At 44.0% G+C, this 27342-nt stretch overlaps 1 protein-coding gene across 7 annotated transcripts in view; it reads right to left on the reverse strand.

The window, feature by feature from the left end:
• Positions 1-27342, reverse strand: part of LOC130297455 (zinc finger protein 585A-like) — an 87574-nt gene that overhangs the window by 8405 nt on the left and 51827 nt on the right. For all 7 annotated transcript variants that reach the window (XM_056549989.1, XM_056549971.1, XM_056549977.1 and 4 more), the window contains 3 exons: positions 9294-9388; positions 9044-9199; positions 5733-5859 (listed from right to left, as the gene is read on the reverse strand). In XM_056549989.1, the coding sequence (XP_056405964.1) occupies positions 5733-5859; positions 9044-9199; positions 9294-9388 (378 nt within the window). The remainder of the gene's footprint in view (positions 1-5732; positions 5860-9043; positions 9200-9293; positions 9389-27342) is intronic.

Here is a 27342-nt window from a genome sequence, read left to right on the forward strand (position 1 = left end):
TGTTATCTGGTATATATGTCTCCATGTTGTGTATTGTGTTATCTGGTATATGTCTCCATGTTGTGTATCGTGTTATCTGGTATATGTCTCCATGTTATGTATTGTGTTATCTGGTACATGTCTCCATGTTGTGTATTGTGTTATCTGGTATATGTCTCCATGTTGTGTATTGTGTTATCTGGTATATGTCTCCATGTTGTGTATTGTGTTATCTGGTATACGTCTCCATGTTGTGTATTGTGTTATCTGGTATATGTCTCCATGTTGTGTATTGTGTTATCTGGTATATTTCTCCATGTTGTGTATTGTGTTATCTGGTATATGTCTCCATGTTGTGTATTATCTGGTATATGTCTCCATGTTGTGTATTGTGTTATCTGGTATATGTCTCCATGTTGTGTATTGTGTTATCTGGTATATGTCTCCATGTTGTGTATTGTGTTATCTGGTATATATCTCCATGTTGTGTATTGTGTTATCTGGTATATGTCTCCATGTTGTGTATTGTGTTATCTGGTATATGTCTCCATGTTGTGTATTGTGTTATCTGGTATATGTCTCCATGTTGTGTATCGTGTTATCTGGTATATGTCTCCATGTTGTGTATGGTGTTATCTGGTATATGTCTCCATGTTGTGTATTGTATTATCTGGTATATGTCTCCATGTTGTGTATTGTGTTATCTGGTATATGTCTCCATGTTGTGTATTGTGTTATCTGGTATATGTCTCCATGTTGTGTATTGTGTTATCTGGTATATATCTCCATGTTGTGTATTGTGTTATCTGGTATATATCTCCATGTTGTGTATTGTGTTATCTGGTATATGTCTCCATGTTGTGTATAGTGTTATCTGGTATATGTCTCCATGTTGTGTATTGTGTTATCAGGTATATGTCTCCATGTTGTGTATTGTGTTATCTGGTATATGTCTCCATGTTGTGTATTGTGTTATCTGGTATATATGTCTCCATGTTGTGTATTGTGTTATCTGGTATATGTCTCCATGTTGTGTATTGCGTTATCTGGTACATATCTCCATGTTGTGTATTGTGTTATCTGGTATATGTCTCCATGTTGTGTATTGTATTATCTGGTATATATGTCTCCATGTTGTGTATTGTGTTATCTGGTATATGTCTCCATGTTGTGTATTGTGTTATCTGGTATATGTCTCCATGTTGTGTATTGTGTTATCTGGTATATGTCTCCATGTTGTGTATTGTGTTATCTGGTATATGTCTCCATGTTGTGTATTGTGTTATCTGGTATATGTCTCCATGTTGTGTATAGTGTTATCTGGTATATATGTCTCCATGTTGTGTACTGTGTTATCTGGTATATGTCTCCATGTTGTGTATTGTGTTATCTGATATATGTCTCCATGTTGTGTATTGTGTTATCTGGTATATGTCTCCATGTTGTGTATTGTGTTATCTGATATATGTCTCCATGTTGTGTATTGTATTATCTGGTATATGTCTCCATGTTGTGTATCGTGTTATCTGGTATATGTCTCCATGTTGTGTATTGTGTTATCTGGTATATATGTCTCCATGTTGTGTATTGTGTTATCTGGTATATATGTCTCCATGTTGTGTACTGTGTTATCTGGTATATGTCTCCATGTTGTGTATTGTGTTATCTGATATATGTCTCCATGTTGTGTATTGTATTATCTGGTATATGTCTCCATGTTGTGTAGTGTGTTATCTGGTATATGTCTCCATGTTGTGTATTGTGTTATCTGATATATGTCTCCATGTTATGTATTGTGTTATCTGGTATATGTCTCCATGTTGTGTATTGTGTTATCTGGTATATGTCTCCATGTTGTGTATTGTGTTATCTGGTATATGTCTCCATGTTGTGTATTGTGTTATCTTGTATATGTCTCCATGTTGTGTATTGTGTTATCTGGTATATATGTCTCCATGTTGTGTATTGTGTTATCTGGTATATGTCTCCATGTTGTGTATTGTGTTATCTGGTATATGTCTCCATGTTGTGTATCGTGTTATCTGGTATATGTCTCCATGTTATGTATTGTGTTATCTGGTACATGTCTCCATGTTGTGTATTGTGTTATCTGGTATATGTCTCCATGTTGTGTATTGTGTTATCTGGTATATGTCTCCATGTTGTGTATTGTGTTATCTGGTATACGTCTCCATGTTGTGTATTGTGTTATCTGGTATATGTCTCCATGTTGTGTATTGTGTTATCTGGTATATTTCTCCATGTTGTGTATTGTGTTATCTGGTATATGTCTCCATGTTGTGTATTATCTGGTATATGTCTCCATGTTGTGTATTGTGTTATCTGGTATATGTCTCCATGTTGTGTATTGTGTTATCTGGTATATGTCTCCATGTTGTGTATTGTGTTATCTGGTATATATCTCCATGTTGTGTATTGTGTTATCTGGTATATGTCTCCATGTTGTGTATTGTGTTATCTGGTATATGTCTCCATGTTGTGTATTGTGTTATCTGGTATATGTCTCCATGTTGTGTATCGTGTTATCTGGTATATGTCTCCATGTTGTGTATGGTGTTATCTGGTATATGTCTCCATGTTGTGTATTGTATTATCTGGTATATGTCTCCATGTTGTGTATTGTGTTATCTGGTATATGTCTCCATGTTGTGTATTGTGTTATCTGGTATATGTCTCCATGTTGTGTATTGTGTTATCTGGTATATATCTCCATGTTGTGTATTGTGTTATCTGGTATATATCTCCATGTTGTGTATTGTGTTATCTGGTATATGTCTCCATGTTGTGTATAGTGTTATCTGGTATATGTCTCCATGTTGTGTATTGTGTTATCAGGTATATGTCTCCATGTTGTGTATTGTGTTATCTGGTATATGTCTCCATGTTGTGTATTGTGTTATCTGGTATATATGTCTCCATGTTGTGTATTGTGTTATCTGGTATATGTCTCCATGTTGTGTATTGCGTTATCTGGTACATATCTCCATGTTGTGTATTGTGTTATCTGGTATATGTCTCCATGTTGTGTATTGTATTATCTGGTATATATGTCTCCATGTTGTGTATTGTGTTATCTGGTATATGTCTCCATGTTGTGTATTGTGTTATCTGGTATATGTCTCCATGTTGTGTATTGTGTTATCTGGTATATGTCTCCATGTTGTGTATTGTGTTATCTGGTATATGTCTCCATGTTGTGTATTGTGTTATCTGGTATATGTCTCCATGTTGTGTATAGTGTTATCTGGTATATATGTCTCCATGTTGTGTATTGTGTTATCTGGTATATGTCTCCATGTTGTGTATTGTATTATCTGGTATATATGTCTCCATGTTGTGTATTGTGTTATCTGGTATATGTCTCCATGTTGTGTATTGTGTTATCTGATATATGTCTCCATGTTGTGTATTGTATTATCTGGTATATGTCTCCATGTTGTGTATCGTGTTATCTGGTATATGTCTCCATGTTGTGTATTGTGTTATCTGGTATATATGTCTCCATGTTGTGTATTGTGTTATCTGGTATATATGTCTCCATGTTGTGTACTGTGTTATCTGGTATATGTCTCCATGTTGTGTATTGTGTTATCTGATATATGTCTCCATGTTGTGTATTGTATTATCTGGTATATGTCTCCATGTTGTGTAGTGTGTTATCTGGTATATGTCTCCATGTTGTGTATTGTGTTATCTGATATATGTCTCCATGTTATGTATTGTGTTATCTGGTATATGTCTCCATGTTGTGTATTGTGTTATCTGGTATATGTCTCCATGTTGTGTATTGTGTTATCTGGTATATGTCTCCATGTTGTGTATTGTGTTATCTTGTATATGTCTCCATGTTGTGTATTGTGTTATCTGGTATATATGTCTCCATGTTGTGTATTGTGTTATCTGGTATATGTCTCCATGTTGTGTATTGTGTTATCTGGTATATGTCTCCATGTTGTGTATCGTGTTATCTGGTATATGTCTCCATGTTATGTATTGTGTTATCTGGTACATGTCTCCATGTTGTGTATTGTGTTATCTGGTATATGTCTCCATGTTGTGTATTGTGTTATCTGGTATATGTCTCCATGTTGTGTATTGTGTTATCTGGTATACGTCTCCATGTTGTGTATTGTGTTATCTGGTATATGTCTCCATGTTGTGTATTGTGTTATCTGGTATATTTCTCCATGTTGTGTATTGTGTTATCTGGTATATGTCTCCATGTTGTGTATTATCTGGTATATGTCTCCATGTTGTGTATTGTGTTATCTGGTATATGTCTCCATGTTGTGTATTGTGTTATCTGGTATATGTCTCCATGTTGTGTATTGTGTTATCTGGTATATATCTCCATGTTGTGTATTGTGTTATCTGGTATATGTCTCCATGTTGTGTATTGTGTTATCTGGTATATGTCTCCATGTTGTGTATTGTGTTATCTGGTATATGTCTCCATGTTGTGTATCGTGTTATCTGGTATATGTCTCCATGTTGTGTATGGTGTTATCTGGTATATGTCTCCATGTTGTGTATTGTATTATCTGGTATATGTCTCCATGTTGTGTATTGTGTTATCTGGTATATGTCTCCATGTTGTGTATTGTGTTATCTGGTATATGTCTCCATGTTGTGTATTGTGTTATCTGGTATATGTCTCCATGTTGTGTATTGTGTTATCTGGTATATGTCTCCATGTTGTGTATAGTGTTATCTGGTATATGTCTCCATGTTGTGTATCGTGTTATCTGGTATATGTCTCCATGTTGTGTATTGTGTTATCTGGTATATGTCTCCATGTTGTGTATTGTGTTATCTGGTATATGTCTACATGTTGTGTATTGTGTTATCTGGTATATGTCTCCATGTTGTGTATCGTGTTATCTGGTATATGTCTCCATGTTATGTATTGTGTTATCTGGTACATGTCTCCATGTTGTGTATTGTGTTATCTGGTATATGTCTCCATGTTGTGTATTGTGTTATCTGGTATATGTCTCCATGTTGTGTATTGTGTTATCTGGTATACGTCTCCATGTTGTGTATTGTGTTATCTGGTATATGTCTCCATGTTGTGTATTGTGTTATCTGGTATATTTCTCCATGTTGTGTATTGTGTTATCTGGTATATGTCTCCATGTTGTGTATTATCTGGTATATGTCTCCATGTTGTGTATTGTGTTATCTGGTATATGTCTCCATGTTGTGTATTGTGTTATCTGGTATATGTCTCCATGTTGTGTATTGTGTTATCTGGTATATATCTCCATGTTGTGTATTGTGTTATCTGGTATATGTCTCCATGTTGTGTATTGTGTTATCTGGTATATGTCTCCATGTTGTGTATTGTGTTATCTGGTATATGTCTCCATGTTGTGTATCGTGTTATCTGGTATATGTCTCCATGTTGTGTATTGTGTTATCTGGTATATGTCTCCATGTTGTGTATTGTATTATCTGGTATATGTCTCCATGTTGTGTATTGTGTTATCTGGTATATGTCTCCATGTTGTGTATTGTGTTATCTGGTATATGTCTCCATGTTGTGTATTGTGTTATCTGGTATATGTCTTCATGTTGTGTATTGTGTTGGCACACAGTAACTTGATAAAAGTCTAATAGGAGATAATGGTTCCCAAACCGAAATTTGTGCAAATACTTGTCCCTCATTAGCACGGACAAATTATTATTGAGAAATTGTCCTCATATACATAGGTATATTTCATGTCTATTACCTGGTGATGTGAGGGGCTGCTGATCCTCCATCATGACCTGATCCTTGTACTGATCCTTGTGTCCTTCTACATACTCCCACTCCTCCATGGAGAAATAGACCGCCACGTCCTGACACCTTATAGGAACCTGACACATAATGATACAGTCATCACCCCGACCCCTCCAGTGGTGTTACTGTATAATGTCCCAGCATTCCCAGCAGTGTCACCTCTCCAGTCATCACCAGACCCCTCCATTACTGTATAATGTCCCAGCATTCCCAGCAGTGTCACCTCTCCAGTCATCACCAGACCCCTCCATTACTGTATAATGTCCCAGCATTCCCAGCAGTGTCACCTCTCCAGTCATCACCAGACCCCTCCATTACTGTATAATGTCCCAGCAGTGTCACCTCTCCAGTCATCACCAGACCCCTCCATTACTGTATAATGTCCCAGCAGTGTCACCTCTCCAGTCATCACCAGACCCTCCATTACTGTATAATGTCCCAGCAGTGTCACCTCTCCAGTCATCACCAGACCCCTCCATTACTGTATAATGTCCCAGCAGTGTCACCTCTCCAGTCATCACCAGACCCCTCCATTACTGTATAATGTCCCAGCAGTGTCACCTCTCCAGTCATCACCAGACCCCTCCATTACTGTATAATGTCCCAGCAGTGTCACCTCTCCAGTCATCACCAGACCCCTCCATTACTGTATAATGTCCCAGCAGTGTCACCTCTCCAGTCATCACCAGACCCCTCCATTACTGTATAATGTCCCAGCAGTGTCACCTCTCCAGTCATCACCAGACCCCTCCATTACTGTATAATGTCCCAGCAGTGTCACCTCTCCAGTCATCACCAGACCCCTCCATTACTGTATAATGTCCCAGCAGTGTCACCTCTCCAGTCATCACCAGACCCCTCCATAACTGTATAATGTCCCAGCAGTGTCACCTCTCCAGTCATCACCAGACCCCTCCATTACTGTATAATGTCCCAGCAGTGTCACCTCTCCAGTCATCACCAGACCCCTCCATTACTGTATAATGTCCCAGCATTCCCAGCAGTGTTACCTCTCCAGTCATCACCAGACCCCTCCATTACTGTATAATGTCCCAGCATTCCCAGCAGTGTCACCTCTCCAGTCATCAGATCCCTCCATTACTGTATAATGTCCCAGCAGTGTCACCTCTCCAGTCATCACCAGACACCTCCATTACTGTATAATGTCCCAGCATTCCCAGCAGTGTCACCTCTCCAGTCATCACCAGACCCCTCCATTACTGTATAATGTCCCAGCAGTGTCACCTCTCCAGTCATCACCAGACCCCTCCATTACTGTATAATGTCCCAGCAGTGTCACCTCTCCAGTCATCACCAGACCCCTCCATTACTGTATAATGTCCCAGCAGGGTCACCTCTCCAGTCATCACCAGATCCCTCCATTACTGTATAATGTCCCAGCAGTGTCACCTCTCCAGTCATCACCAGACCCCTCCATTACTGTATAATGTCCCAGCAGTGTCACCTCTCCAGTCATCAGATCCCTCCATTACTGTATAATGTCCCAGCAGTGTCACCTCTCCAGTCATCACCAGACACCTCCATTACTGTATAATGTCCCAGCATTCCCAGCAGTGTCACCTCTCCAGTCATCACCAGACCCCTCCATTACTGTATAATGTCCAGCAGTGTCACCTCTCCAGTCATCAGACCCCTCCATTACTGTATAATGTCCCAGCAGTGTCACCTCTCCAGTCATCACCAGACCCCTCAATTACTGTATAATGTCCCAGCAGTGTCACCTCTCCAGTCATCACCAGACCCCTCCATTACTGTATAATGTCCCAGCAGTGTCACCTCTCCAGTCATCACCAGACCCCTCCATTACTGTATAATGTCCCAGCAGCGTCACCTCTCCAGTCATCAGATCCCTCCATTACTGTATAATGTCCCAGCAGTGTCACCTCTCCAGTCATCACCAGACCCCTCCATTACTGTATAATGTCCCAGCAGTGTCACCTCTCCAGTCATCACCAGACCCCTCCATTACTGTATAATGTCCCAGCAGTGTCACCTCTCCAGTCATCACCAGACCCCTCCATTACTGTATAATGTCCCAGCATTCCCAGCAGTGTCACCTCTCCAGTCATCACCAGACCCCTCCATTACTGTATAATGTCCCAGCAGTGTCACCTCTCCAGTCATCACCAGACCCCTCCATTACTGTATAATGTCCCAGCAGTGTCACCTCTCCAGTCATCACCAGACCCCTCCATAACTGTATAATGTCCCAGCATTCCCAGCAGTGTCACCTCTCCAGTCATCACCAGACCCCTCCATTACTGTATAATGTCCCAGCAGTGTCACCTCTCCAGTCATCACCAGACCCCTCCATTACTGTATAATGTCCCAGCAGTGTCACCTCTCCAGTCATCACCAGACCCCTCCATTACTGTACAATGTCCCAGCAGTGTCACCTCTCCAGTCATCACCAGACCCCTCCATTACTGTATAATGTCCCAGCAGTGTCACCTCTCCAGTCATCACCAGACCCCTCCATTACTGTATAATGTCCCAGCAGTGTCACCTCTCCAGTCATCACCAGACCCCTCCATTACTGTATAATGTCCCAGCAGTGTCACCTCTCCAGTCAACACCAGACCCCTCCATTACTGTATAATGTCCCTGCAGTGTCACCTCTCCAGTCATCACCAGACCCCTCCATTACTGTATAATGTCCCAGCATTTCCAGCAGTGTCACCTACTCCAGTCATCACCAGACCCCTCCATTACTGTATAATGTCCCAGCATTCCCAGCAGTGTCACCTCTCCAGTCATCACCAGACCCCTCCATTACTGTATAATGTCCCAGCAGTGTCACCTCTCCAGTCATCACCAGACCCCTCCATTACTGTATAATGTCCCAGCAGTGTCACCTCTCCAGTCATCACCAGACCCCTCCATTACTGTATAATGTCCCAGCAGTGTCACCTCTCCAGTCATCACCAGACCCCTCCATTACTGTATAATGTCCCAGCAGGGTCACCTCTCCAGTCATCACCAGACCCCTCCATTACTGTATAATGTCCCAGCAGTGTCACCTCTCCAGTCATCACCAGACCCCTCCATTACTGTATAATGTCCCAGCAGTGTCACCTCTCCAGTCATCACCAGACCCCTCCATTACTGTATAATGTCCCAGCAGTGTCACCTCTCCAGTCATCACCAGACCCCTCTATTACTGTATAATGTCCCAGTAGTGTCACCTCTCCAGTCATCACCAGACCCCTCCATTACTGTATAATGTCCCAGCAGTGTCACCTCTCCAGTCAGCAGCTCAGTCATTGTGTTGATAAGTTCCCGGATCTCCTGCTTTCCCTTCTGTAGTAGTGAGTTTGGTGGAGGCAGTGATATATGACCCTGTCTCATGGTCCGGCCTTCATCCTCTTCAGCCATCTTCTTCACTACCATGTAATCCTGTGTATGGAGACACTGATGTCACTTTATCCCTTTAACTCTCCAGCGTTTATGAAGAGATAGAAGACATGAGGCAGGATACATTATCACTTACCTCTCCAGTCAGTAGGTAGATGATCTCTAGGCTGAGGTATAAGATTTTCTCCTCCATCGGGTCTCTGTCCTTCTCCATCCTTAGGGGGAAAATAACTATAGAAGAGGAGAGCGAGTCAACAGGATATACAGTCATATAACAGGATATACAGTCATATAACAGGATATACAGTCATATAACAGGACATACAGTCATATAACAGGACACAGAGTCATATAACAGGACACACAGTCATATAACAGGACACACAGTCATATAACAGGATATACAGTCATATAACAGGACACACAGTCATATAACAGGACACACAGTCATATAACAGGACACACAGTCATATAACAGGACACACAGTCATATAACAGGACACACAGTCATATAACAGGACACACAGTCATATAACAGGACACACAGTCATATAACAGGACACACAGTCATATAACAGGACACACAGTCATATAACGGGACACACAGTCATATAACGGGATACACAGTCATATAACGGGATACACAGTCATATAACGGGATACACAGTCATATAACGGGATACACAGTCATATAACGGGATACACAGTCATATAACGGGATACACAGTCATATAACGGGATATACAGTCATATAACGGGATATACAGTCATATAACGGGATATACAGTCATATAACAGGATACACAGTCATATAACAGGATACACAGTCATATAACAGGATATACAGTCATATAACAGGACATACAGTCATATAACAGGACATACAGTCATATAACAGGACATACAGTCATATAACAGGACATACAGTCATATAACAGGACACAGTCATATAACAGGATACACAGTCATATAACAGGATACACAGTCATATAACAGGATATACAGTCATATAACAGGATATACAGTCATATAACAGGACATACAGTCATATAACAGGATATACAGTCATATAACAGGATATACAGTCATATAACAGGATACACAGTCATATAACAGGATATACAGTCATATAACAGGATACACAGTCATATAACAGGATATACAGTCATATAACAGGATATACAGTCATATAACAGGATATACAGCCATATAACAGGATATACAGTCATATAACAGGATATACAGTCATATAACAGGATATACAGTCATATAACAGGATACACAGCCATATAACAGGATATACAGTCATATAACAGGATATACAGTCATATAACAGGATATACAGTCATATAACAGGATATACAGCCATATAACAGGATATACAGTCATATAACAGGATATACAGTCATATAACAGGATATACAGTCATATAACAGGATACACAGTCATATAACAGGATATACAGTCATATAACAGGATACACAGTCATATAACAGGATATACAGTCATATAACAGGATATACAGTCATATAACAGGATATACAGTCATATAACAGGATACACAGCCATATAACAGGATATACAGTCATATAACAGGATATACAGTCATATAACAGGATATACAGTCATATAACAGGATATACAGCCATATAACAGGATATACAGTCATATAACAGGATATACAGTCATATAACAGGATATACAGTCATATAACAGGATATACAGTCATATAACAGGATATACAGTCATATAACAGGATACACAGTCATATAACAGGACACACAGTCATATAACAGGACACACAGTCATATAACAGGATATACAGTCATATAACAGGATATACAGTCATATAACAGGATATACAGCCATATAACAGGATATACAGTCATATAACAGGATATACAGTCATATAACAGGATATACAGTCATATAACAGGATACACAGTCATATAACAGGATATACAGTCATATAACAGGATATACAGTCATATAACAGGATATACAGTCATATAACAGGATACACAGCCATATAACAGGATATACAGCCATATAACAGGATATACAGTCATATAACAGGATATACAGTCATATAACAGGATATACAGCCATATAACAGGATATACAGTCATATAACAGGATATACAGTCATATAACAGGATATACAGTCATATAACAGGATATACAGTCATATAACAGGATATACAGCCATATAACAGGATATACAGTCATATAACAGGATATACAGTCATATAACAGGATATACAGTCATATAACAGGATATACAGTCATATAACAGGATATACAGTCATATAACAGGATATACAGTCATATAACAGGATATACAGTCATATAACAGGATACACAGCCATATAACAGGATACACAGTCATATAACAGGATATACAGTCATATAACAGGATATACAGTCATATAACAGGATATACAGTCATATAACAGGATATACAGCCATATAACAGGATATACAGTCATATAACAGGATATACAGTCATATAACAGGATATACAGTCATATAACAGGATATACAGTCATATAACAGGATATACAGCCATATAACAGGATATACAGTCATATAACAGGATATACAGTCATATAACAGGATATACAGTCATATAACAGGATATACAGTCATATAACAGGATATACAGTCATATAACAGGATATACAGTCATATAACAGGATATACAGTCATATAACAGGATATACAGTCATATAACAGGATATACAGTCATATAACAGGATATACAGTCATATAACAGGATATACAGTCATATAACAGGACATACAGTCATTTCCTTGAGTCCTTAGGCAGCACACAGATTTATCTTTCATCCCCCAGACTCCACCCTAGGACCGTCCACCTAGCAAGATAATCAAGAAATTAGCATAGTTAATTGCTGACCTGATAAGAACCCTCTCCTACAGATCACACCTGTGTTTAATTTTGTCCTCATTCCACCAGTAGGATGTTTTCCACCGAATCCTGTTTCCCTTTGTTTTGGATGTTATTGGACTCACAGATCTTTTGATTGGCCTTGCGGGGTCCTGGCTGCAACGTTATAAGTGCAGGGTTCCTGGCAGTGACCTGGTTTCAGAGTATGTTCTGAGCTTCATGCCTTACCTGCGCGGGGTCCTGGTAATATCTGTACCAGTGTCCTCTTATGAGTCATAAGCTAGTGCGGGGTCCTGGCCGACTCATACTGGTTCCGTAAGCATAATCAGTATATGGCTGTATACAGCATATCCAGTGCGGGGTCCTGGTAATATCTGTACTAGTGTCCTCTTATGAGTCATAAGCTAGTGCGGGGTCCTGGCCGACTCATACTGGTTCCGTAAGCATAACCAGTATATGGCTGTATACAGCATATCCAGTGCGGGGTCCTGGTAATATCTGTACCAGTGTCTTCTTATGAGTCATTAGCCATTGTGGGGTCCTGGCCGACTCATACTGGTTCCGTAAGCATAACCAGTATATGGCTGTATACAGCATATCCAGTGCAGGGTCATGGTAATACCTATACTAGTGTCTTCTTATGAGTCATAAGCTAGTGCGGGGTCCTGGCCGACTCATACTGGTTCCGTAAGTATAACCAATATATGGCGCCTGTATACAGTACATCCAGTACGGGGTTCCTGGTAAATACAGAGTGCGTTTAATGTCTGCTACAACAGTATATTCAGTGTGGGACCTGGTGAAGAGTGAGTGCACCTCATGCCTGTTATTACAGTATATACAGTGCGGGGTCTAGTGAAGAGTGAGTGCACCTCATGCCTGTTATTACAGTATATCCAGTGCGGGGCCTAGTGAAGAGTGAGCGCACCTCATGCCTGTTATTACAGTATATCCAGTGCGGGGCCTAGTGAAGAGTGAGCGCACCTCATGTCTGTTATTACAGTATATACAGTGTGGGGCCTAGTGAAGAGTGAGCGCACCTCATGCCTGTTATTACAGTATATACAGTGCGGGGCCTAGTGAAGAGTGAGCGCACCTCATGCCTGTTATTACAGTATATACAGTGTGGGGCCTAGTGAAGAGTGAGTGCACATCATGCCTGTTATTACAGTATATACAGTGCGGGGTCTAGTGAAGAGTGAGTGCACCTCATGCCTGTTATTACAGTATATCCAGTGCGGGGCCTAGTGAAGAGTGAGCGCACCTCATGCCTGTTATTACAGTATATCCAGTGCGGGGCCTAGTGAAGAGTGAGCGCACCTCATGTCTGTTATTACAGTATATACAGTGTGGGGCCTAGTGAAGAGTGAGCGCACCTCATGCCTGTTATTACAGTATATACAGTGCGGGGCCTAGTGAAGAGTGAGCGCACCTCATGCCTGTTATTACAGTATATACAGTGTGGGGCCTAGAGAAGAGTGAGTGCACATCATGCCTGTTATTACAGTATATACAGTGTGGGGCCTAGTGAAGAGTGAGTGCACCTCATGCCTGTTATTACAGTATATCCAGTGTGGAGCCTAGTGAAGAGTGAGTGCACCTCATGCCTGTTATTACAGTATATACAGTGTGGGGCCTGGTGAAGAGTGAGCGCACCTCATGCCTGTTATTACAGTATATACAGTGTGGGGCCTAGTGAAGAGTGAGCGCACCTCATGCCTGTTATTACAGTATATCCAGTGTGGGGCCTAGTGAAGAGTGAGTGCACCTCATGCCTGTTATTACAGTATATACAGTGTGGGGCCTAGTGAAGAGTGAGTGCACATCATGCCTGTTATTACAGTATATACAGTGTGGGGCCTAGTGAAGAGTGAGCGCACCTCATGCCTGTTATTACAGTATATACAGTGTGGGGCCTAGTGAAGAGTGAGTGCACCTCATGCCTGTTATTACAGTATATCCAGTGTGGAGCCTAGTGAAGAGTGAGTGCACCTCATGCCTGTTATTACAGTATATACAGTGTGGGGCCTGGTGAAGAGTGAGCGCACCTCATGCCTGTTATTACAGTATATACAGTGTGGGGCCTAGTGAAGAGTGAGTGCACCTCATGCCTGTTATTACAGTATATCCAGTGTGGGGCCTAGTGAAGAGTGAGCGCACCTCATGCCTGTGATTACAGTATATACAGTGCGGGGCCTAGTGAAGAGTGAGTGCACCTCATGCCTGTTGTTACAGTATATCCAGTGTGGGGCCTAGTGAAGAGTGAGCGCACCTCATGCCTGTTATTACAGTATATCCAGTGTGGGGCCTAGTGAAGAGTGAGTGCACCTCATGTCTGTTATTACAGTATATACAGTGCGGGGCCTAGTGAAGAGTGAGCGCACCTCATGTCTGTTATTACAGTATATCCAGTGCGGGGCCTAGTGAAGAGTGAGCGCACCTCATGCCTGTTATTACAGTATATCCAGTGCGGGGCCTAGTGAAGAGTGAGTGCACCTCATGCCTGTTATTACAGTATATACAGTGCGGGGCCTAGTGAAGAGTGAGCGCACCTCATGTCTGTTATTACAGTATATCCAGTGTGGGGCCTAGTGAAGAGTGAGCGCACCTCATGCCTGTTATTACAGTATATACAGTGCGGGGCCTAGTGAAGAGTGAGTGCACCTCATGTCTGTTATTACAGTATATATCCAGTGTGGGGCCTAGTGAAGAGTGAGTGCACCTCATGCCTGTTATTACAGTATATACAGTGTGGGGCCTAGTGAAGAGTGAGTGCACCTCATGCCTGTTATTACAGTATATACAGTGTGGGGCCTAGTGAAGAGTGAGCGCACCTCATGCCTGTTATTACAGTATATTCAGTGTGGGACCTGGTGAAGAGTGAGTGCACCTCATGCCTGTTATTACAGTATATACAGTGCGGGGCCTAGTGAAGAGTGAGTGCACCTCATGCCTGTTATTACAGTATATACAGTGTGGGGCCTAGTGAAGAGTGAGCGCACCTCATGCCTGTTATTACAGTATATTCAGTGTGGGACCTGGTGAAGAGTGAGTGCACCTCATGCCTGTTATTACAGTATATCCAGTGTGGGGCCTGGTGAAGAGTGAGTGCACCTCATGCCTGTTATTACAGTATATACAGTGTGGGGCCTAGTGAAGAGTGAGTGCACCTCATGCCTGTTATTACAGTATATATCCAGTGCGGGGCCTAGTGAAGAGTGAGTGCACCTCATGCCTGTTATTACAGTATATCCAATGTGGGACCTGGTGAAGAGTGAGTGCACCTCATGCCTGTTATTACAGTATATCCAGTGTGGGGCCTAGTGAAGAGTGAGTGCACCTCATGCCTGTTATTACAGTATATACAATGTGGGGCCTAGTGAAGAGTGAGTGCACCTCATGCCTGTTATTACAGTATATACAGTGTGGGGCCTAGTGAAGAGTGAGTGCACCTCATGCCTGTTATTACAGTATATACAGTGTGGGGCCTAGTGAAGAGTGAGTGCACCTCATGTCTGTTATTACAGTATATACAGTGCGGGGCCTAGTGAAGAGTGAGTGCACCTCATGCCTGTTATTACAGTATATACAATGTGGGGTCTAGTGAAGAGTGAGCGCACCTCATGTCTGTTATTACAGTATATACAGTGCGGGGCCTAGTGAAGAGTGAGTGCACCTCATGTCTGTTATTACAGTATATATCCAGTGCGGGACCTGGTGAAGAGTGAGCGCACCTCATGCCTGTTATTACAGTATATCCAGTGTGGAGCCTAGTGAAGGGTGAGCGCACCTCATGCCTGTTATTACAGTATATCCAGTGCAGGGCCTGGTGAAAAGTGAGCGCACCTCATGCCTGTTATTACAGTATATCTAGTACGGGTCTGGGTGAAGAGTGAGCGCACCTCATGCCTGCTAATACAGTATATCCAGTGTGGGGCCTAGTGAAGAGTGAGTGCACCTCATGCCTGTTATTACAGTATATTCAGTGTGGGACCTGGTGAAGAGTGAGTGCATCTCATGCCTGTTACAGTATATCCAGTGCGGGGCCTAGTGAAGAGTGAGCGCACCTCATGCCTGTTATTACAGTATATATCCAGTGTGGGACCTGGTGAAGAGTGAGCGCACCTCATGCCTGTTATTACAGTATATCGAGTGTGGGGCCTAGTGAAGAGTGAGCGCACCTCATGCCTGTTATTTTAGTATATCCAGTGAGGCGCCTGGTGAAGAGTGAGTGCACCTCATGCCTGTTATTACAGTATATCCAGTGCGGGGCCTAGTGAAGAGTGAGCGCACCTCATGCCTGTTATTACAGTATATCCAGTGCGGGGCCTAGTGAAGAGTGAGTGCACCTCATGTCTGTTATTACAGTATATACAGTGCGGGGCCTAGTGAAGAGTGAGCGCACCTCATGTGTTATTACAGTATATCCAGTGTGGGGCCTGGTGAAGAGTGAGTGCACCTCATGCCTGTTATTACAGTATATACAGTGTGGGGCCTAGTGAAGAGTGAGTGCACCTCATGCCTGTTATTACAGTATATACAGTGTGGGGCCTAGTGAAGAGTGAGCGCACCTCATGCCTGTTATTACAGTATATCCAGTGTGGGGCCTAGTGAAGAGTGAGTGCACCTCATGCCTGTTATTACAGTATATATCCAGTGTGGGGCCTAGTGAAGAGTGAGTGCACCTCATGCCTGTTATTACAGTATATCCAGTGCGGGGCCTAGTGAAGAGTGAGCGCACCTCATGCCTGTTATTACAGTATATACAGTGTGGGGCCTAGTGAAGAGTGAGCGCACCTCATGCCTGTTATTACAGTATATCCAGTGTGGGGCCTAGTGAAGAGTGAGTGCACCTCATGCCTGTTATTACAGTATATATCCAGTGTGGGGCCTAGTGAAGAGTGAGTGCACCTCATGCCTGTTATTACAGTATATCCAGTGCGGGGCCTAGTGAAGAGTGAGCGCACCTCATGCCTGTTATTACAGTATATCCAGTGCGGGGCCTAGTGAAGAGTGAGTGCACCTCATGCCTGTTATTACAGTATATACAGTGTGGGGCCTAGTGAAGAGTGAGTGCACCTCATGCCTGTTATTACAGTATATACAGTGTGGGGCCTAGTGAAGAGTGAGCGCACCTCATGCCTGTTATTACAGTATATCTAGTACGGGTCTGGGTGAAGAGTGAGCGCACCTCATGCCTGCTAATACAGTATATCCAGTGTGGGGCCTAGTGAAGAGTGAGTGCACCTCATGTCTGTTATTACAGTATATACAGTGCGGGGCCTAGTGAAGAGTGAGCGCACCTCATGCCTGTTATTACAGTATATACAGTGTGGGGCCTAGTGAAGAGTGAGTGCACCTCATGCCTGTTATTACAGTATATACAGTGTGGGGCCTAGTGAAGAGTGAGTGCACCTCATGCCTGTTATTACAGTATATCTGGTGTGGGGCCTAGTGAAGAGTGAGCGCACCTCATGCCTGTTATTACAGTATATACAGTGCGGGGCCTAGTGAAGAGTGAGCGCACCTCATGTGTTATTACAGTATATCCAGTGTGGGGCCTGGTGAAGAGTGAGTGCACCTCATGCCTGTTATTACAGTATATACAGTGTGGGGCCTAGTGAAGAGTGAGTGCACCTCATGCCTGTTATTACAGTATATACAGTGTGGGGCCTAGTGAAGAGTGAGTGCACCTCATGCCTGTTATTACAGTATATATCCAGTGCGGGGCCTAGTGAAGAGTGAGTGCACCTCATGCCTGTTATTACAGTATATACAGTGTGGGGCCTGGTGAAAAGTGAGCGCACCTCATGCCTGTTATTACAGTATATCCAGTGCGGGGCCTAGTGAAGAGTGAGTGCACCTCATGCCTGTTATTACAGTATATCCAGTGTGGGGCCTAGTGAAGAGTGAGCGCACCTCATGCCTGTTATTACAGTATATCCAGTGTGGGGCCTAGTGAAGAGTGAGTGCACCTCATGCCTGTTATTACAGTATATATCCAGTGTGGGGCCTAGTGAAGAGTGAGTGCACCTCATGCCTGTTATTACAGTATATCCAGTGCGGGGCCTAGTGAAGAGTGAGCGCACCTCATGCCTGTTATTACAGTATATACAGTGTGGGGCCTAGTGAAGAGTGAGCGCACCTCATGCCTGTTATTACAGTATATCCAGTGTGGGGCCTAGTGAAGAGTGAGTGCACCTCATGCCTGTTATTACAGTATATATCCAGTGTGGGGCCTAGTGAAGAGTGAGTGCACCTCATGCCTGTTATTACAGTATATCCAGTGCGGGGCCTAGTGAAGAGTGAGCGCACCTCATGCCTGTTATTACAGTATATCCAGTGCGGGGCCTAGTGAAGAGTGAGTGCACCTCATGTCTGTTATTACAGTATATACAGTGCGGGGCCTAGTGAAGAGTGAGCGCACCTCATGTGTTATTACAGTATATCCAGTGTGGGGCCTGGTGAAGAGTGAGTGCACCTCATGCCTGTTATTACAGTATATACAGTGTGGGGCCTAGTGAAGAGTGAGTGCACCTCATGCCTGTTATTACAGTATATACAGTGTGGGGCCTAGTGAAGAGTGAGCGCACCTCATGCCTGTTATTACAGTATATCTAGTACGGGTCTGGGTGAAGAGTGAGCGCACCTCATGCCTGCTAATACAGTATATCCAGTGTGGGGCCTAGTGAAGAGTGAGCGCACCTCATGTCTGTTATTACAGTATATACAGTGCGGGGCCTAGTGAAGAGTGAGCGCACCTCATGTGTTATTACAGTATATCCAGTGTGGGGCCTGGTGAAGAGTGAGTGCACCTCATGCCTGTTATTACAGTATATACAGTGTGGGGCCTAGTGAAGAGTGAGTGCACCTCATGCCTGTTATTACAGTATATACAGTGCGGGGCCTAGTGAAGAGTGAGCGCACCTCATGCCTGTTATTACAGTATATATACAGTGTGGGGCCTAGTGAAGAGTGAGCGCACCTCATGTGTTATTACAGTATATCCAGTGTGGGGCCTGGTGAAGAGTGAGTGCACCTCATGCCTGTTATTACAGTATATACAGTGTGGGGCCTAGTGAAGAGTGAGTGCACCTCATGCCTGTTATTACAGTATATACAGTGTGGGGCCTAGTGAAGAGTGAGTGCACCTCATGCCTGTTATTACAGTATATATCCAGTGCGGGGCCTAGTGAAGAGTGAGTGCACCTCATGCCTGTTATTACAGTATATACAGTGTGGGGCCTGGTGAAAAGTGAGCGCACCTCATGCCTGTTATTACAGTATATCCAGTGCGGGGCCTGGTGAAGAGTGAGTGCACCTCATGCCTGTTATTACAGTATATCCAGTGTGGGGCCTAGTGAAGAGTGAGTGCACCTCATGCCTGTTATTACAGTATATACAGTGTGGAGCCTAGTGAAGAGTGAGCGCACCTCATGCCTGTGATTACAATATATATACAGTGTGGAGCCTAGTGAAGAGTGAGCGCACCTCATGCCTGTTATTACAGTATATCCAGTGTGGAGCCTAGTGAAGAGTGAGCGCACCTCATGCCTGTTATTACAGTATATCCAGTGTGGAGCCTAGTGAAGAGTGAGTGCACCTCATGCCTGTTATTACAGTATATACAGTGTGGAGCCTAGTGAAGAGTGAGCGCACCTCATGCCTGTTATTACAGTATATACAGTGCGGGGCCTAGTGAAGAGTGAGTGCACCTCATGCCTGTTATTACAGTATATCCAGTGTGGGGCCTAGTGAAGAGTGAGCGCACCTCATGCCTGTTATTACAGTATATATCCAGTGTGGAGCCTAGTGAAGAGTGAGTGCACCTCATGCCTGTTATTACAGTATATCCAGTGTGGGGCCTAGTGAAGAGTGAGTGCACCTCCTGCCTGTTATTACAGTATATACAGTGTGGGGCCTAGTGAAGAGTGAGTGCACCTCATGCCTGTTATTACAGTATATACAGTGCGGGGCCTAGTGAAGAGTGAGTGCACCTCATGCCTGTTATTACAGTATATATACAGTGTGGGACCTAGTGAAGAGTGAGTGCACCTCATGTCTGTTATTACAGTATATCCAGTGTGGGGCCTAGTGAAGAGTGAGCGCACCTCATGCCTGTTATTACAGTATATACAGTGCGGGGCCTAGTGAAGAGTGAGCGCACCTCATGTCTGTTATTACCGTATATCCAGTGTGGGGCCTAGTGAAGAGTGAGCGCACCTCATGCCTGTTATTACAGTATATACAGTGCGGGGCCTAGTGAAGAGTGAGTGCACCTCATGTCTGTTATTATAGTATATACAGTGTGGGGCCTAGTGAAGTGAGTGCACCTCATGTCTGTTATTACAGTATATATCCAGTGCGGGGCCTAGTGAAGAGTGAGCGCACCTCATGCCTGTTATTACAGTATATATCCAGTGCGGGGCCTAGTGAAGAGTGAGCGCACCTCATGCCTGTTATTACAGTATATATCCAGTGCGGGGCCTAGTGAAGAGTGAGTGCACCTCATGCCTGTTATTACAGTATATACAGTGTGGGGCCTGGTGAAGAGTGAGTGCACCTCATGCCTGTTATTACAGTATATATCCAGTGCGGGGCCTAGTGAAGAGTGAGTGCACCTCATGTCTGTTATTACAGTATATCCAGTGCGGGGCCTAGTGAAGAGTGAGCGCACCTCATGTCTGTTATTACAGTATATATACAGTGTGGGGCCTAGTGAAGAGTGAGCGCACCTCATGTCTGTTATTACAGTATATATACAGTGTGGAGCCTAGTGAAGAGTGAGCGCACCTCATGCCTGTTATTACAGTATATACAGTGTGGGGCCTAGTGAAGAGTGAGCGCACCTCATGCCTGTTATTACAGTATATATACAGTGTGGGGCCTAGTGAAGAGTGAGTGCACCTCATGCCTGTTATTACAGTATATCCAGTGTGGGGCCTAGTGAAGAGTGAGTGCACCTCCTGCCTGTTATTACAGTATATACAGTGTGGGGCCTAGTGAAGAGTGAGTGCACCTCATGCCTGTTATTACAGTATATACAGTGCGGGGCCTAGTGAAGAGTGAGTGCACCTCATGCCTGTTATTACAGTATATATACAGTGTGGGACCTAGTGAAGAGTGAGTGCACCTCATGTCTGTTATTACAGTATATCCAGTGTGGGGCCTAGTGAAGAGTGAGCGCACCTCATGCCTGTTATTACAGTATATACAGTGCGGGGCCTAGTGAAGAGTGAGCGCACCTCATGTCTGTTATTACCGTATATCCAGTGTGGGGCCTAGTGAAGAGTGAGCGCACCTCATGCCTGTTATTACAGTATATACAGTGCGGGGCCTAGTGAAGAGTGAGTGCACCTCATGTCTGTTATTATAGTATATACAGTGTGGGGCCTAGTGAAGTGAGTGCACCTCATGTCTGTTATTACAGTATATATCCAGTGCGGGGCCTAGTGAAGAGTGAGCGCACCTCATGCCTGTTATTACAGTATATATCCAGTGCGGGGCCTAGTGAAGAGTGAGCGCACCTCATGCCTGTTATTACAGTATATATCCAGTGCGGGGCCTAGTGAAGAGTGAGTGCACCTCATGCCTGTTATTACAGTATATACAGTGTGGGGCCTAGTGAAGAGTGAGCGCACCTCATGCCTGTTATTACAGTATATACAGTGTGGGGCCTAGTGAAGAGTGAGTGCACCTCATGCCTGTTATTACAGTATATACAGTGTGGGGCCTAGTGAAGAGTGAGCGCACCTCATGCCTGTTATTACAGTATATACAGTGTGGGGCCTAGTGAAGAGTGAGTGCACCTCATGCCTGTGATTACAGTATATACAGTGTGGGGCCTAGTGAAGAGTGAGCGCACCTCATGCCTGTGATTACAATATATATACAGTGTGGAGCCTAGTGAAGAGTGAGCGCACCTCATGCCTGTGATTACAATATATATACAGTGTGGAGCCTAGTGAAGAGTGAGCGCACCTCATGCCTGTTATTACAGTATATACAGTGTGGAGCCTAGTGAAGAGTGAGCGCACCTCATGCCTGTTATTACAGTATATCCAGTGTGGGGCCTAGTGAAGAGTGAGCGCACCTCATGCCTGTTATTACAGTATATTTCCAGTGTGGGGCCTAGTGAAGAGTGAGCGCACCTCATGCCTGTTATTACAGTATATACAGTGCGGGGCCTAGTGAAGAGTGAGCGCACCTCATGTCTGTTATTACAGTATATACAGTGTGGGGCCTAGTGAAGAGTGAGCGCACCTCATGCCTGTTATTACAGTATATTCAGTGTGGGGCCTAGTGAAGAGTGAGCGCACCTCATGCCTGTTATTACAGTATATACAGTGCGGGGCCTAGTGAAGAGTGAGCGCACCTCATGCCTGTTATTACAGTATATACAGTGTGGGGCCTAGTGAAGAGTGAGTGCACCTCATGCCTGTTATTACAGTATATATCCAGTGCGGGGCCTAGTGAAGAGTGAGTGCACTTCATGTCTGTTATTACAGTATATCCAGTGCGGGGCCTAGTGAAGAGTGAGCGCACCTCATGTCTGTTATTACAGTATATATACAGTGTGGGGCCTAGTGAAGAGTGAGCGCACCTCATGTCTGTTATTACAGTATATATACAGTGTGGAGCCTAGTGAAGAGTGAGCGCACCTCATGCCTGTTATTACAGTATATACAGTGTGGGGCCTAGTGAAGAGTGAGCGCACCTCATGCCTGTTATTACAGTATATATACAGTGTGGGGCCTAGTGAAGAGTGAGTGCACCTCATGCCTGTTATTACAGTATATCCAGTGTGGGGCCTAGTGAAGAGTGAGTGCACCTCATGCCTGTTATTACAGTATATCCAGTGTGGGGCCTAGTGAAGAGTGAGCGCACCTCATGCCTGTTATTACAGTATATCCAGTGTGGGGTCTAGTGAAGAGTGAGTGCACCTCATGCCTGTTATTACAGTATATCCAGTGTGGGGCCTAGTGAAGAGTGAGCGCACCTCATGCCTGTTATTACAGTATATCCAGTGTGGGGTCTAGTGAAGAGTGAGTGCACCTCATGTCTGTGATTACAGTATATACAGTGTGGGGTCTAGTGAAGAGTGAGCGCACCTCATGCCTGTTATTACAGTATATCCAGTGTGGGGCCTAGTGAAGAGTGAGCGCACCTCATGCCTGTTATTACAGTATATAAACAGTGTGGGGCCTAGTGAAGAGTGAGTGCACCTCATGTCTGTTATTACAGTATATCCAATGTGGGACCTGGTGAAGAGTGAGTGCACCTCATGCCTGTTATTACAGTATATCCAATGTGGGACCTGGTGAAGAGTGAGTGCACCTCATGCCTGTTATTACAGTATATCCAGTGTGGGGCCTAGTGAAGAGTGAGTGCACCTCATGCCTGTTATTACAGTATATCCAGTGCGGGGCCTAGTGAAGAGTGAGCGCACCTCATGCCTGTTATTACAGTATATATACAGTGTGGGGCCTAGTGAAGAGTGAGCGCACCTCATGCCTGTTATTACAGTATATCCAGTGTGGGGCCTAGTGAAGAGTGAGCGCACCTCATGCCTGTTATTACAGTATATACAGTGTGGGGTCTAGTGAAGAGTGAGTGCACCTCATGCCTGTTATTACAGTATATATCCAGTGTGGGGCCTAGTGAAGAGTGAGTGCACCTCATGTCTGTGATTACAGTATATACAGTGTGGGGTCTAGTGAAGAGTGAGTGCACCTCATGCCTGTTATTACAGTATATATACAGTGTGGGGCCTAGTGAAGAGTGAGCGCACCTCATGTCTGTTATTACAGTATATCCAGTGTGGGGCCTAGTGAAGAGTGAGTGCACCTCATGCCTGTTATTACAGTATATACAGTGTGGGGTCTAGTGAAGAGTGAGTGCACCTCATGCCTGTTATTACAGTATATATACAGTGTGGGGCCTAGTGAAGAGTGAGCGCACCTCATGTCTGTTATTACAGTATATCCAGTGTGGGGCCTAGTGAAGAGTGAGTGCACCTCATGCCTGTTATTACAGTATATACAGTGTGGGGTCTAGTGAAGAGTGAGTGCACCTCATGCCTGTTATTACAGTATATCCAGTGTGGGGCCTAGTGAAGAGTGAGTGCACCTCATGCCTGTTATTACAGTATATACAGTGCGGGGCCTAGTGAAGAGTGAGTGCACCTCATGCCTGTTATTACAGTATATCCAATGTGGGGCCTAGTGAAGAGTGAGCGCACCTCATGCCTGTTATTACAGTATATACAGTGTGGAGCCTAGTGAAGAGTGAGTACACCTCATGCCTGTTATTACAGTATATCCAGTGTGGGGCCTAGTGAAGAGTGAGCGCACCTCATGCCTGTTATTACAGTATATACAGTGCGGGGCCTAGTGAAGAGTGAGTGCACCTCATGTCTGTTATTACAGTATATATCCAGTGCGGGGCCTAGTGAAGAGTGAGTGCACCTCATGTCTGTTATTACAGTATATATCCAGTGCGGGACCTGGTGAAGAGTGAGCGCACCTCATGCCTGTTATTACAGTATATCCAGTGCAGGGCCTGGTGAAAAGTGAGCGCACCTCATGCCTGTTATTACAGTATATCTAGTACGGGTCTGGGTGAAGAGTGAGCGCACCTCATGCCTGCTAATACAGTATATCCAGTGTGGGGCCTAGTGAAGAGTGAGTGCACCTCATGCCTGTTATTACAGTATATTCAGTGTGGGACCTGGTGAAGAGTGAGTGCACCTCATGCCTGTTATTACAGTATATACAGTGCGGGGCCTAGTGAAGAGTGAGCGCACCTCATGCCTGTTGTTACAGTATATCCAGTGCAGGGCTGGGTGAAAAGCGAGTGCACCTCATGCCTGTTATTACCGTATATCCAGTGTGGGACCTGGTGAAGAGTGAGCGCACCTCATGTCTGTTATTACAGTATATCGAGTGTGGGGCCTAGAGAAGAGTGAGCGCACCTCATGCCTGTTATTACAGTATATATACAGTGTGGAGCCTAGTGAAGAGTGAGCGCACCTCATGCCTGTTATTACAGTATATATCCAGTGTGGGACCTGGTGAAGAGTGAGCGCACCTCATGCCTGTTATTACAGTATATCGAGTGTGGGGCCTAGTGAAGAGTGAGCGCACCTCATGCCTGTTATTTTAGTATATCCAGTGAGGCGCCTGGTGAAGAGTGAGCGCACCTCATGTCTGTTATTACAGTATATCGAGTGTGGGGCCTAGTGAAGAGTGAGCGCACCTCATGCCTGTTATTACAGTATATATACAGTGTGGAGCCTAGTGAAGAGTGAGCGCACCTCATGCCTGTTATTACAGTATATATCCAGTGTGGGACCTGGTGAAGAGTGAGCGCACCTCATGCCTGTTATTACAGTATATCGAGTGTGGGGCCTAGTGAAGAGTGAGCGCACCTCATGCCTGTTATTTTAGTATATCCAGTGAGGCGCCTGGTGAAGAGTGAGTGCACCTCATGCCTGTTATTACAGTATATCCAGTGCGGGGCCTAGTGAAGAGTGAGCGCACCTCATGTCTGTTATTACAGTATATATCCAGTGTGGGGCCTAGTGAAGAGTGAGCGCACCTCATGCCTGTTATTTTAGTATATCCAGTGAGGCGCCTGGTGAAGAGTGAGTGCACCTCATGCCTGTTATTACAGTATATATACAGTGTGGGACCTAGTGAAGAGTGAGTGCACCTCATGTCTGTTATTACAGTATATCCAGTGTGGGGCCTAGTGAAGAGTGAGCGCACCTCATGCCTGTTATTACAGTATATACAGTGCGGGGCCTAGTGAAGAGTGAGCGCACCTCATGTCTGTTATTACCGTATATCCAGTGTGGGGCCTAGTGAAGAGTGAGCGCACCTCATGCCTGTTATTACAGTATATACAGTGCGGGGCCTAGTGAAGAGTGAGTGCACCTCATGTCTGTTATTATAGTATATACAGTGTGGGGCCTAGTGAAGAGTGAGTGCACCTCATGCCTGTTATTACAGTATATACAGTGTGGGGCCTAGTGAAGAGTGAATGCACCTCATGCCTGTTATTACAGTATATATCCAGTGCGGGGCCTAGTGAAGAGTGAGCGCACCTCATGCCTATTATTACAGTATATATCCAGTGCGGGGCCTAGTGAAGAGTGAGTGCACCTCATGCCTGTTATTACAGTATATACAGTGTGGGGCCTAGTGAAGAGTGAGCGCACCTCATGCCTGTTATTACAGTATATACAGTGTGGGGCCTAGTGAAGAGTGAGTGCACCTCATGCCTGTTATTACAGTATATACAGTGTGGGGCCTAGTGAAGAGTGAGCGCACCTCATGCCTGTTATTACAGTATATACAGTGTGGGGCCTAGTGAAGAGTGAGTGCACCTCATGCCTGTGATTACAGTATATACAGTGTGGGGCCTAGTGAAAAGTGAGCGCACCTCATGCCTGTGATTACAATATATATACAGTGTGGAGCCTAGTGAAGAGTGAGCGCACCTCATGCCTGTGATTACAATATATATACAGTGTGGAGCCTAGTGAAGAGTGAGTGCACCTCATGCCTGTTATTACAGTATATCCAGTGTGGAGCCTAGTGAAGAGTGAGCGCACCTCATGTCTGTTATTACAGTATATTTCCAGTGTGGGGCCTAGTGAAGAGTGAGTGCACCTCATGCCTGTTATTACAGTATATCCAGTGTGGGGCCTAGTGAAGAGTGAGCGCACCTCATGCCTGTTATTACAGTATATACAGTGTGGGGCCTAGTGAAGAGTGAGTGCACCTCATGTCTGTTATTACAGTATATCCAGTGTGGGGCCTAGTGAAGAGTGAGCGCACCTCATGTCTGTTATTACAGTATATCCAGTGCGGGGCCTAGTGAAGAGTGAGTGCACCTCATACCTGTTATTACAGTATATCCAGTGTGGGGCCTAGTGAACAGTGAGCGCACCTCATGCCTGTTATTACAGTATATACAGTGTGGGGCCTAGTGAAGAGTGAGTGCACCTCATGTCTGTTATTACAGTATATCCAGTGCGGGGCCTAGTGAACAGTGAGCGCACCTCATGCCTGTTATTACAGTATATCCAGTGTGGAGCCTAGTGAAGAGTGAGCGCACCTCATGCCTGTTATTACAGTATATCCAGTGTGGAGCCTAGTGAAGAGTGAGTGCACCTCATGCCTGTTATTACAGTATATACAGTGCGGGGCCTAGTGAAGAGTGAGCGCACCTCATGCCTGTTATTACAGTATATCCAGTGTGGAGCCTAG

The sequence above is a fragment of the Hyla sarda genome, chromosome 1 (genome assembly GCF_029499605.1).
Source record: "Hyla sarda isolate aHylSar1 chromosome 1, aHylSar1.hap1, whole genome shotgun sequence".
Taxonomy (NCBI): Eukaryota; Metazoa; Chordata; class Amphibia; order Anura; family Hylidae; genus Hyla; species Hyla sarda.